This window comes from Pleuronectes platessa, chromosome 9, assembly GCF_947347685.1.
Source record: "Pleuronectes platessa chromosome 9, fPlePla1.1, whole genome shotgun sequence".
NCBI lineage: Eukaryota > Metazoa > Chordata > Actinopteri > Pleuronectiformes > Pleuronectidae > Pleuronectes > Pleuronectes platessa.
The window spans coordinates 7,568,924-7,581,869 of record NC_070634.1 but is presented as its reverse complement, the minus strand read 5'-3'; the positions used below and the strand labels follow the sequence as shown (position 1 = coordinate 7,581,869).

Sequence of the window (12,946 nt, the reverse complement as noted above, 5' to 3'; positions counted from 1 at the left end):
AAAATCAAGTAACTTGTAAAGTAACTAAGTTACTTTTTCAAAGTAACTATGGCAACACTGGACATCACAGCCAAGTTCAAGTCATTACCTGCTGACTTTTTTGCAGCTGTGGAAAAATCCAGTTCTCTGCTGACTGGAGACAGAAACATTCATACTGTCTGTGCACCAAAAGGATACAAAAGCCCCGATAATGAAAATGGGGTTGAAGACGTGGTTCTGGAAGGTGAACAGAGCCAAGCCCATGTATGAGAATATGAAATTCTCAGCGAGGAAGTGAAGGACCTCAAAGAGCTGCAAGAAACACACAAAATTAATGATTAGAAATGTACGAATACACAACAAGAATATAGATCAAATCCATAAGAAGATGCTTTAAAGTTTGAAGCTTTGTAAGATAGTTTCTTATATCTTTTCACACTGCACTGCCTGGTCCTCTGAGCTAAGCTCCTCATCTATCCCCTCAGAATCCAGAGGGGCTTTGGGTGTCGTTTTTTTCTTTTCTCTCCCGGTGTGACGGAGGCACAGACTCTCTGGCTGCCATGATGATTACAGAGCTCACTGCTTCTATGATGCTCTGAGCAGGAGGAACGTGACAAAGGCAAGGGCACGCTGACAATGAGGCGAAAGAAAATGGAAGCACAAAAATTTATCGAAAAATAGCTGAAATGATGATTGAGGATTTTTGTTTCAATCGAAGCAAAGTGCTTTAACCTTGATGTGCACCCATAGCTGTCTTTGCATCTGAAATACAAGACTTACAAGATATTCTGAACATGGATCTAAAATGAGTCACACAGCGTTTTTTCCTTCAAGCTAATCTACAGCCTGTCCTCAAGACTGAAGCCCCTCTGGGAAACTAAACAGTCGTGTCAGGAGGGACGTCCTCAGACAGCTCTGATTAAGGTCACAGCAGGCTGATCATGGAGCCATCTGGCACCAGGGGCCGAGCACCCGGTTGCTAGTATCAGGGGTTTCAAAATAAATATGGCCATGTGTGCAGGAAGTGGTCCGATGCTACCTGCTTGGTTCTCTTTGTGGACTCTTCGGACAGGTTATTGTACGTGTAGTGAGCCTGTGTGATTCCACAGAAGAGCACGGCCACGACGCCTGCAGAACAACAAACATTCAAAAGCATTAATACAGTGACTGTGACAGTGACAGGGCTGTATAATTTGAATACACAATGTAACAATTCATTCGCTGCAGTGATTATGTAAAAATATCTGAACTAAAGATTCTCAGTCCTCTTGATGCTTTTGATACTAAGTCACAAATCTGTTAATTTTATCTACTGCACATTTGCTGCATAATCAGTTTTTAAGCCCCTGTCAGGTTTCATTTGTTTAACAGACACATTCTGTTCACCAAGTGGTTTAAAGTGCCCATAATTATGTTATTCAGAACAAATCAATGACTTTTGAGAGAGTGTGGAATAAAAAGGCTCTGTCTGGGAAAAGTGCAGTTGGCACTGAGCACAGAGAACAAATTCTCCCACCTATCTGAAACACTGTCGTCTTTTTCTCAATTATAAATGACTAAAGGGTCTTTTGATAGTCCAGCTTAACTCTTTTATGTTCCATCATGTAGAAAAAAAAGCCCACATGTTGACAAAGAACCAGAAGAAGCTCTTCACATGCAGAAAAATCTATTCATTCCTTGTGTGAGGTGCTCATCATAAAGTCTTATTACCAAAAACAAGTTTGCTTTTAAGGACGACTACACGAAAACAAAAAAATCCTTCAAGACAGTATCTTGGTGTAAATATAAATTATCTCTATTGAAATGTTAACTTTGGTGCAGATGATTGAATTTACGGACTGTTGTGGCAGAGGAATATGCTCTACTGAGTGTCTTTCTAGTTAAAATAATCATCTGATTATTTTTTTTCATAAAATTAGCATTTTTAAGTTCACGTAGGTGCATTTTTCATATATGGTAGACGACTAACCTTGACTTCACATACCAAGTTTTGGAATGGAGTCATAAGCACTGTTGTTGCTACCCATGCCCAAGGTTTATTTGTATATTTGTGTGTTTGTAAGTAACATTATACACAAACTACTGGATTTATTACCATGAAACTGGTTGAAGGATGGGGTACTGGTCAGGGAGGAACCCATAACATTTGGGTGCAGAACAGGGGGCTGAGGAATTTGTATCACTTCCTTTAACATTGCAAGATTTTAGAAGTAGACTGGACCATTTTTGTTTTGTTTTGTACTAAAATCCTGACCACATTTGCTTCGTGCTTACTTCCCAAACTGCAACCACTTCCTCCCCAGCTCACCTGTGAACCCGCAGGCCTCGGCTAGCAGGAAGGTACTCCAGGACATGAGGAAGAAGAGGGCCGTCTCCAGCAGTGGAAAGCAGTGCAGCTTGGTGAACTTGGTGACGTGGGGGTCGTGTTAAGGAACAACACTATAATGCAGGGACTGTTTCAAGAAGCAGCTCAGTCTGGAAATTAGACTTAAAAAACGTGTACTTTCATTTTAAAACCGGCATTAATAGAAGGATATGAGAGCAGTGACAACTCCAGTAGCTGCACCCATTATAAAGGAACCGCTGAATATACCCAGGAAAACCCCCACTGACTTGAAAAAGGCTGAGGCATCAAACATGTGTGTGTTTGCTCCGCTGGGCTGGTAAGCCACAATAGACCTGGAATACAGAAAACAAAAAATCATCAATTTGCCAGTAATGTTTTGAACTGATTTGTTTCCTTATATTTATTGAAATATCAAATTTTGTCAAACAATCTGTGGTCGTAATGAATTTGTTTTCATTTTTGGCTTAATGAAATGAAATAAGTGGTCATAAAAAATCTGTACTAGGAGGAGATTGGACATCTTCCAACAGAGGGAGGCAGAGTGCTGTCTGTCTGCCAAGAGGAGGCGAGGTGCAAAGCTCTGCTGCTCTGTCTCACACATGAGTATTGAATTTTAACACTAGATGGGAAGAGGGTTTTAAAAAAACATACACGTAGGTAAAACGTTGGTCTGGTATAGCAGGAAGGAAAGAGTTATAAGGTTTGCAGTCAGGGGTTCGATGTGACTTACGAGGAAAGCACGATGGCAACTGCATCATTCATGACGCTTTCTCCAAACAGCAGGGCGTAGAGATCCCCGTCTGCATGGAGCTCGTTGAAAATGGCCAACACCGTCACTACACACAGAAAAGAGAGAGAAAATCATGCAGACACTGAATTGTTGACATGTTCCATTCTCTAAGTTGTCTGAGAGTGATCACCATGTACCTGGGTCTGTGGCAGAGAGGATAGCACCAAAGAAAAGGCAGTCCGTGTAGTAGAACTTTTCAGTCAGCTGTCCGACCACTTGCATCAGTTTGACCACACCGTACATCAGATTCCTGGAGACGGACCGGGGTTGGATTACACTGACGTACACCGGGTTTGTCATTTAGAATTTTATGCACAGAGAGTAGATGCTCACCCAATAACAAAACAGGAGATGGCAGTGCCAAGAAACGCATATGTTATGATGGAGCCCAGGTTCCTGAAGAAATGTCTCTAGAAAATGAAAAAGGAGATGAGCAGAGGAAAGGAGAGAGAATTAAAATACGATATCTTATAGCACTAGCATTTGCTACATCCTGACAAGCAACCCATTATTCTTCTAATGATGACACGTTCAACCCAATAAGGATGGGAAATATTTGTTGTTTTTGAGTTGGCATAGGAAAAGTGGGTTTACAGGAAACAAAGGAAAATACCTTTTTATTTTTGTGGAACTTCTTCTATATATTCTTCTACACTGAAGTGCCTTTCATGACCTTGTTGACTGGAGTAGCTCTATAGCACAGTGTCAATAACAAACCGTTTTTCACACCCATGTAACCATAATAGCACAAACAATATGTATTCAAGATTTAACTTGGTACTGTGCACCTGCCTAAGTGCCTTTTTACATTTTACGTCTGCGTCTGAGTTTTATCAATATAAACATATTTACATACAGATAAATGTGACTGTTAAATGACTGCATTTTAATTGAGACCAAAATAATAAGAGGGACTTGATACGTTTTATGTTTGAACACAAGTGAACAAGGTTAGCATCGTAGATTCTTTCTCACAAACGACACGTTCTCAAACAGATTACATTTTCGTTTCCTTTAACAATGAACGTTGTGGATAAGGCTTAAGGTCGTTTATAGCCTGTGACCTGAGTTGCTCCCTGATAAGCAAAACCTGAAGCACAAACACAGATTTAGTTGCTTGACTGGTTGTAAAACAAACAAGAGGAAACAAGCTAAACAAATAGGCCTCTCCACATCACATCCAACTCTAGCTCTCTCTTTGCACACCAAGGTAAAAAAAAAAAAAAAAAAAAAAAAAAAAAAGAGTCTGGTTTGAATATTTCAATGAAATGTGTATTTTCCTCAGTGTACTCTTGTTGAAGATAACTGAAAGGAAGAAAAATACTCTGCTGTTTAAGTTGAGTAAACAGGAAACAGATCTTCTGTGACAGCTCAGGTAGATGATATGCAGCTTATTACGCTGACGTTTCAATATCAGCTGAAGTTCTGTGAGAATGATCTACAGCACATTATTAACTGAGTGGACCAGACAGACAGAAACAGTCTGAGCCTCACACTTCATCTGTCTCTGTTTCTGCAGCTGGTAACATTTTGCTGAAAATTAACTCCTGTTGCAACACTTCATTTAAAACATTTGTATTTCTAAGCCTGACACATCCTCCTGTTTCCTATTTCCTGAGGTCTGTTGTTTGACTCAGCAAATTCCAATTTCACTAGAGATACAAAGGGGAAAAATAGAAGGCGGCTTGTTTTTTGGAAAACCAATGTTAATTGCGCAGAATCAATCTGACAATGATGAAGCAAATCCAGCTGTTAGTTGATTTATGGTCAGAAAAGGATTCCACAATTCGGATAATTTAAAACATTTTTTAAACAAAATGCAAATTCCATCATGTGAAACGTTGGGATCTTATCTGTGTCTTATATCAGAGTAAAATTAACATAAAAAATACTGAGAAGACAAATTCAACTCATGATTTAATAACTTTTTCATTGCAGCTTCACTTTAAATGATACTTATTTGGATCCATATTGTGTTTTTCAATTAACAAGACTGAAGCATGATCCTACTTTCCCTCAACGTTTCTAAACAAGTTTTGCTTAAGAAAAACATCACAATGCAATATACTCAGACAAATGAGACTGCATGGAAAGTACTGTAGATGTTTGAGCTGTTGATGAACACTGCTCTGCCGTGAAAACATACGCAGGAAGGAAATAGAGAAGCATTGCACTGCTAGTTTTAAAAAAAAATAAGAAAACTAAATTGTGGGCGGAGGTGAAACATGAAGAATGATCTTGGGAAACAAATGAAAATATTATTGATCCTAAAATAGATTTTCCCTCCAATTAGTAAAGTTTACGCTGCACAATTACCAGACAATTGGATTTTTGTTAGATTGAAATGTTATACAACTTTCTGACATGGTAGAATGTTAAGATGGGGGGTGAGAGGGGGGTCGGGGCACTCAAAACAGGTCAATCTGAGGAGGGCTGTTTTAGACAGGGTAAAAAGGGTGCGGTTTTAAATGATCCTTGTGGTATTAGACCAGAATATGTTACAGACATTTCATTAAGACACTAAAGAACAATATCAACTGTGGTCAAATGGGCATACGACGGGTCCTTTAATGCACCTTAGAGATCATCTACCCACAATTCTCATGCATAAAAAGCACCACCTGCTCATACTGTAAATCAACCAACTAATTCCACAAACATCTCTCTGTCTGTCTGTCTGTCTGTCTCTCCGTCTGCCTGTCTATGGAACGCATATCTCACGAGTTTGTTAAGATTTGGACACAGTGAGTTCAATATTAATAAATAATAAACAGGTGATCAGTGCTTGGTAGCAGTCAGTGTGTGTGTGTGTGTGGGCTGGCTAGTGTGCTTCAACGGTCTGCAGACCGATATGTACTTGTCTTCTTCTATGTCCTCTGATTACTTTGATTTGATTATTGTTATTTCATCGTATTGGACTGAGACATCTACAGAGACACAGACTGACTCACCCTAGACAGGTGCAGATCTATGTCATGGCATATTCACAGAATAATTTCCTGGTTAGCAATTTGTCTTCACAGCACAATGTTCGTTCTGCTGCTGCAAGGCTTTTACACTGAGGGGCATTGCAGAGCCTTTATTTTTCCAAATATCTGAACTTGGGTCTGATTATTGTGTCGATTGCTTAACAAAAACCTGAAAGAGCAGACATGCAATGTATGAAAAACTAACACCAGTAAAATAAATAAGCCACATAAGTCACACAACAGTAGTAAAAAAGATTCAGTGTCATTCTATAAAAACAATCACTGCAGATAAACAAGGTAGGATTAACACACAGTTTTCGATCTTCACTCTGCAGTATAGATTGTTTATAAAAAAAGCTCTACACACAACGTCCAGCAAACAAACAATACAAATTTAGAGTATATTGTAAAACTGTTTGAGGGGGACTCGCTAATGACAAGGAATATTTCTGAAGTAGCTTCAGAACACAGGCCAAGAGACCAGCTCCTAGTATGATTGTAATAATGATAACGTGCTTTATTACAAAAAATAAAGCACAGAGCTACTTCTACAATTCCCTAAGTAGTACAAATCGGTTGCTCTTCAACAATGAAAAGCAGAAACGGCTTTTTTTTCTTTGTGCAAATCCCACAAAGGAAATGAAAGACATCTGCTTCGGACTTCCCCTCAAAAAGGGCCACTTATGTTCTGAAAGCCCTCACAGCCTGGCCAATGAGAGCTTTTCTTTGCTAAGCATCTGTCCAATGAGACAGCAGTTTGTGGCAGAAGGTAGGTTCACTTGGCACTGCAACAACATTAGCTAATGCTGCAGTGTATCGTACAAATTCAGCCTTGAAAGAGGCAAAGATCCTGAGCTTAGAATGAGAGATCTCACCTTCTTTAGACTGTAGCCAGCATGGAAAATGATAGGGGGCAGCAGAATGTTGAAAAATACTTCAGGGTCAAATGTCACCTGGAGGAGAAAACAAAGTGAAAACATTATTAGGGTACATTTGACCAGCAGAAATAAACCATTTGTGTTTGTTCTGACTGGTACCTTGCGCAGCATATCATTCTGCTCCACATTGTGAATCTCTCGGGAGTTGATCTCCCCTTTGAGGGTGTACTCAAAGAACTTTCCGCTGACATTAAGCAGCAGGGTGCTAGCAGGTCCTTCCTTCATAGAGCAGCTCGGGGGCGTCTTGTTGTGGTAGCTGGTGGCAGGGATGCCGTATCGCAGAATGACACCAACCAGCAAACCTAAAAGAGAGGGATGATGACAGAATGGTAAAAAAACTGCCACTTTTCATGGGTGTCACCAAAGTAATTAATCAGCTAATGTGGAGCACTAAATATCACCAAGCTAAGCATTTCCCAGGTGCTGCTGCTTTACAAGCCCTCAGGATCAGAGAGTCACACAGAGAGCAGCAGAACACAGAGAGAAAAATGGGGAGATAGGGAAGGAGAGGCTTGTGGGGAGTGCTAAATCCAGGAGGAGGCAGGCGGGCAGAACATAAATCCTCTGCTCAGACAGCAGTTATCTGCAGGAGACATGGCCAGGCAGAGCTGCCAGGACTGCACTCGCTGCTTCTTCCTACCAGAAGGTTGACCACATGTATCACGCTCGAGTTTCGCAACAAGCATAGATTCGACATTGAGTACTGGTTGAAAATGAAAGCGTCTATAGTGCCAGTTTATGTAGAACAAATGACAGAGGTCACAAACTTTAGGTTCTTTCCAGCTCATGGATGGTTTCCTGTTTCTAGACAGTTACACCACTGAGCTTCATTAATGTTCTCTGCATCACCGTGCCCCAGTAACTAACTGAAGATACGCGTTTCTGTTGAGGCTGCTCTTTATACACATGATCAATACAGTGACAAGGTTTCTATTTGTCATCACTTTGATATTTGTGACAGTCCAACAATTATAAACAGTCTGATCCAACACAAAGTTTAAACTTCTTGAAATCAAAATGAATCCACATAAGAATGAGTTGTGAACTTGCCATTGATACATAGAAACCAAGCTGTCCTATTTATACATTTGGAAGACATATTATAAGTGCATATACGCGAACCACAAAATAAATTTGATGTTGCCACTTCTGGAAACAATGAATCCCTGTTTTTTGAACTTCTGCTTGCTCATAACTTCCTGTTGGAGGTCATCATCAATGATTGTAATTTAAACAACAACTGGGAACTAATTTCCAAAGAACAGCCTTTTTTTTTCTAAACATACTAAAAAAAAATATCAAACTCTGACTTTTTCCATTCGAGATCTCGAGTTAAGTGAGTATTAATAAGTTAATGATTTGCAGCATCGACTGACTGGGATCATTTTGATAAACTACGAAGAAAAACAGAACTACTAAAGTTCTCCCTGTTAATCTGAAGCGGTTTAGCTTAGCACGACTTGGTGCACGCTGTTGCCGTGGGTTCAGACTGATCGGGTCATTTAGTCACCCTTTGGTTTGTTGATTGAGGAGTTTTCTCTGAATGTATCTGCTAGGAAAGTGGACCAGCCTCTGTTGTGTCCAAATGTGCTTATAGTGTACACATTGTGCCGCATATGCTGCATTAGTCTGTCCAGGGAATGTCCTGTACTTTATGTAGCAAGTCCCTGTAGAAATAAATGTAATGAACTCACTGGCACAGGTATATATGCAGCTGATGACAACCCACCACAGTGATGGATATTTATAGAAAAACTCAGCATTCGGCTGCTTTGATACTATAATTCTAGTCTTTAACAAACTGAGACGATGGTGGGAATATGGGCAATATGGTGCTGAGAGTATTGAGTGCAATCTTCACAAATAATACATTTTGAGGGTGGATACCTACAATGCATGCAAAATATGTACTTCTTTTTTTCCTCCTGTAACCGTCCCTGTGATTTCCCCATTGCTCTGTTAAGAGACCCACATAGCAATGTTGTTTGACCCCAGACAATGTCTCACTGCAACACTGTCAACCCAGAGCAATACCACATGTCAACTAAATGTACCAAAGGTGAAATAAATTCGTTTTGTGCTATTTAGGCCATAATCCCCATTTACCATGCACGGGTGACATTAGGTTTTAGATTCACCTTCCATAGAGCCCTGCATATTTGGCAAAGAAGGCCCACTTTTGTTTCTGGATATTTGGGCCAAATTTGCTATTTCTCAAGTGTGCAACTTTAGGCTCACATGCATTTTGTCCGGGCCACAAGTGCTGCATTGTTGCCTGAGGTGGCCCACATCAATATGCCATCTCTATAAAGCATTTCACAGGAAGATTTTCTACATGAAATCGAAAACATCAATTCCCTTCAGCTCTATGGACTGATTCAGCTCATTAGCTCATTATTTTTTATTTAAATGCCACGACTTTGTACCTCTGGCTCAATTTCACGACCTGATGTTTTACCCTAGAAAGAGCCCTTTATATTGAAACACTTTATATTTCCAACGGGAGTGGGTCCTCTCTACGGAGGTCGCCATGTTTTTTACAGTAGCCCCGACTGGACAAACTAAACACCTTTTGAGTTTTTATTTCAACTGACCAACAGGTTCTCTATCATGTTTGGAAGGGGAGGGAATATGCAACTTAACCACTAGATGTCACTAAATTGTACACACTGAACCTTTAAAGATGCACCAAAGACGACTTTTATCATAACCAAATGAATGAGAGTTTCTGGTAGAGACCAAAACAGAGCTAAAAAGGGAGTTAGTAGTCAAGCATTTGGCTGTTGAAGCTGTTATTCATAGAAAAACTGTTTTGGGACAGTATATAATATTGTTTTTTTTAATTCAGTGGAGGTTAAACCATATAAAATACTTGAAGGCCACTGTAATTTCATTTAGTGCAGCACAGACATTGTGTGAAGGCCTTCACGTGTCAGGCGGCTGACTCCAGGTCAGTCAGACTGCGTTGTTGAGTCGACAACAGCCCAGAGCACCTACTAGAAACGAGCTGTGGCCCAGTTAAGACGGAGCCGTGTGAGCCGCTGGAAATGCGGAGGCGGGTCCGTTTCTTGAGACTTGAATCAGACTCACGGTCCCTGAGCAGCCTCTGCACGAGCACCACAGGACAGCCTGAATCATGCAAAGCCTGCGGGGAGCTGCTGGTGGTGGCGGTAGTTGTGAAGGGGAAAGTGAGTGCTCGTGTTTGTGTATTCATCACGCGACCTCACCGTAAATCATTGCCAGCCCGGTTTCGTGGAGGAATCGGACCCGTCTGTGCTTGAAGAGCCATATGGTGAGGATGGTTAAGGTCAGCAGCAGAATGAATGTCAGCAAATTGACGCTGTCCTGTCGGTGACTTTCCTCAGCCTCCTTCTCGGTGGTGAGTTCTTCCATTCCGTCGCCCTGCGCATTCAGTCCGGACACCGTGTTCAGTAAGATCCAGGCGGGCACCATCGCGTCCAGCGCCACGCAGGCTGCGCTGCGCCTCGGCTGTCGTAGCGCGTCCATGGTGCAGGATGATGCTCCTGCTGCTGCTGCTGCTCCTCACAGCCGCTATGCCATGTCACTGCGGACAGGTATACACAGCTGAACCGAGCAGGGGGAAGCAGTCCGGGGCTCACGATCTGTGGACCGGCGGGTTCAACCTTTTAAAGGCACACTGCGCGGTGCGAGAGGACGAGGAAGCTGAGACTGCGCTGCCCCTGTGGAGGAGAGCGAATCACACCAGGATGCAGCCACCGAAGTCCACCGATCTCAGCCTCCTGAGTCATCGTCCCCGGATTCTGATGATGGTGCAGTTCAGTGCATGAGTCTCTCTTCAAAACAGGAAATTCACAAGGTCTATGCTGGGACTTAAAAAGTCAGCCGTTTTGCAAGAGAAGTAGGAGGAAATATCCGCTGTGGATAGTGTGGCCTATAGCTGTGGTGATAGCAGTGGGTGAGAGGTCGGTTTTCACCAGGGGGGCAAAGTTAGAGGGGTCTAACTTGGAATCAGAGAAATGATTTTAAAGAAGACCTTTTCTGTGGGCCCCAAATATAAAGTTGCACCCATTGTATAACTCTTCCATCAGGTTAATATTTAGATTTTTAAGGACACAACTCTAATCTTCTGGCTCATTTTCACTTCCTCAATCAAACTGTTGTCCAGTAACTGGCAGCTGCATGTGTTCATTTAACACATTGTTATTAGCAAACCCATTGTATGAATTCCTTCCCAGCACCAAATGACTGACAGTTGACAAATAGCTGTTAGGCATAGCAGAGCATTTAGACGCTAAAGACTCAGATATTTCCCTGAGGAGCTGTTAGAGACCACAACAAAGCTACAGGAGAGCTAAGCTACAGGATATTAAAGCTGTTACTGTTGGCCACATTGCATCATATTGTTTTGCTTTATTTTTCTGAAACACATACATATTCTCAAGCTAAAATGTTGCCCGTAGGATCATTTTGAAAATAAAATTATTTATCTTTCACCACATTTCATGAAAAAAATTCGCTATAAAATCTTCACTGCAGATAAACCAGGAAGGATGAACAAAACGTTTATTAACATCAACTCTGCAAACAACCTCCGGCACACCAATGATAAAAAGTGACAGTATATTATAGTACAGGTGAATAGCCCGTAAGGTTTAAAACCGGCAGTTTACTAGTGTACATTCAGTTTTAGGGGAACTACTTGCACACCCTGTAACTTTAACTGAGTATCTCTGTCACAATGTTTCTGTTTCTCCAGCTTCAATGGCAATTTAATGAATTTTGGTTTAGATTGTATTCACATGATGTGTCCTTTAATAAAATTCTACTAAAACAAGGACTGACTGTGAGCTGGGGACTTTTTCGAGGTGATAGGACACAGTCCACAGTGGCTGAGTATATGTCATAAGGAGGTTTTTGGGAGGGAGGGATGGTCAGAAGGTCCAAAGGCCCCTAACAGGTTAATCCAGCCGTGCCCCTCATGTACTACAACACAGGTGTCGCTGTTTTGACACCGGTTTAATAGACTGCTCTGGTGTCATTTTGCAAGCTGTAAATGTTCTCAGTGAGAACACCATCGCCTCTAATGCTCACTGGTGAGAAAGAAAGCGCTGCAGATGGGAGAGGAGGGAGAATCTTTACCAGTTATTTAAAATCTGATGCAACAGACAATTCATTTGATGCCAGTAAGCCCACAGTGCACCAGATGGCATATCATCTCTGTGATTGGTAAAACATCTGCTTTATAAGCAACACTCGTCTCGAACCCTAACCCTGTGTATCTCTGATTTGATACCTAATCCTGTCACTTTGCTATTTCCCCTTCTAACCTTATTCTTACTCTACAAGTCCAGCTGCATAAATGCTTTATAGTCCAAAATTCACAGTCACATAATGATTTTATGGTTATACAGAGTTAAAAATGAGCATGTAGCGGAAAGGCCAGGCTTCAGAGGACCTCTTACAGAGGCAGGATGGGGGATTACCTATTATTAGAGTGTCCTAGTGGCTTAAATTGCAAGCTAATCTGTCTGGTTTAAATGGGTTTCGTGTTAGTTGTTGTGTTTTTTCTTGTGCACAATTATATATTTTTTTCTAATTAGATTTCAAACTTATTTCTGGTTATAAACTTGGCTGGAGTGTAAAACAATGTCCATATATCATCGAATATTTACTAACTTTTACAATCATACAGTATATGATTTAGCACTATTTCACTCATTTAATTAATTCTCTTTATGTTATTATTTTGTATAACACATCTTCCATGCGCTGCAGTGTGTACAAAGTCATTTTTGGGATGAAAGCAACAATGTGCAGATGGCGGTGCATTCAGGCTCATCTGTTTAATCAATAACTACTCGATTACACCTGCTCCTGGCTCACGAATGCGTGGGGTTAGAGGTCAGTCTACGTTGAAAGCACTCTACTTTATAATCTGGTA

The 12,946-nt window shown here is 41.1% G+C and overlaps 1 protein-coding gene across 2 annotated transcripts in view; it reads right to left on the bottom strand.

Annotated features, from left to right (window-relative positions):
* Positions 1 to 11,075, bottom strand: part of slc9a7 (solute carrier family 9 member 7) — a 31,248-nt gene extending 20,173 nt beyond the window's left edge. The window contains exons 1-10 of one of the 2 annotated variants that reach the window (XM_053429902.1): positions 10,251 to 11,075; positions 7,123 to 7,325; positions 6,961 to 7,038; positions 3,450 to 3,526; positions 3,254 to 3,366; positions 3,057 to 3,162; positions 2,517 to 2,658; positions 2,288 to 2,393; positions 1,019 to 1,107; positions 178 to 291 (exon numbers count right to left, since the gene is read on the bottom strand). In XM_053429902.1, the coding sequence (XP_053285877.1) occupies positions 178 to 291; positions 1,019 to 1,107; positions 2,288 to 2,393; positions 2,517 to 2,658; positions 3,057 to 3,162; positions 3,254 to 3,366; positions 3,450 to 3,526; positions 6,961 to 7,038; positions 7,123 to 7,325; positions 10,251 to 10,530 (1,308 nt within the window). In that variant the 5' untranslated portion in view covers positions 10,531 to 11,075. The remainder of the gene's footprint in view (positions 1 to 177; positions 292 to 1,018; positions 1,108 to 2,287; positions 2,394 to 2,516; positions 2,659 to 3,056; positions 3,163 to 3,253; positions 3,367 to 3,449; positions 3,527 to 6,960; positions 7,039 to 7,122; positions 7,326 to 10,250) is intronic. The other variant, XM_053429903.1, reaches the window with a different exon arrangement.
* Between the last annotated feature and the right edge of the window lie 1,871 nt (positions 11,076 to 12,946).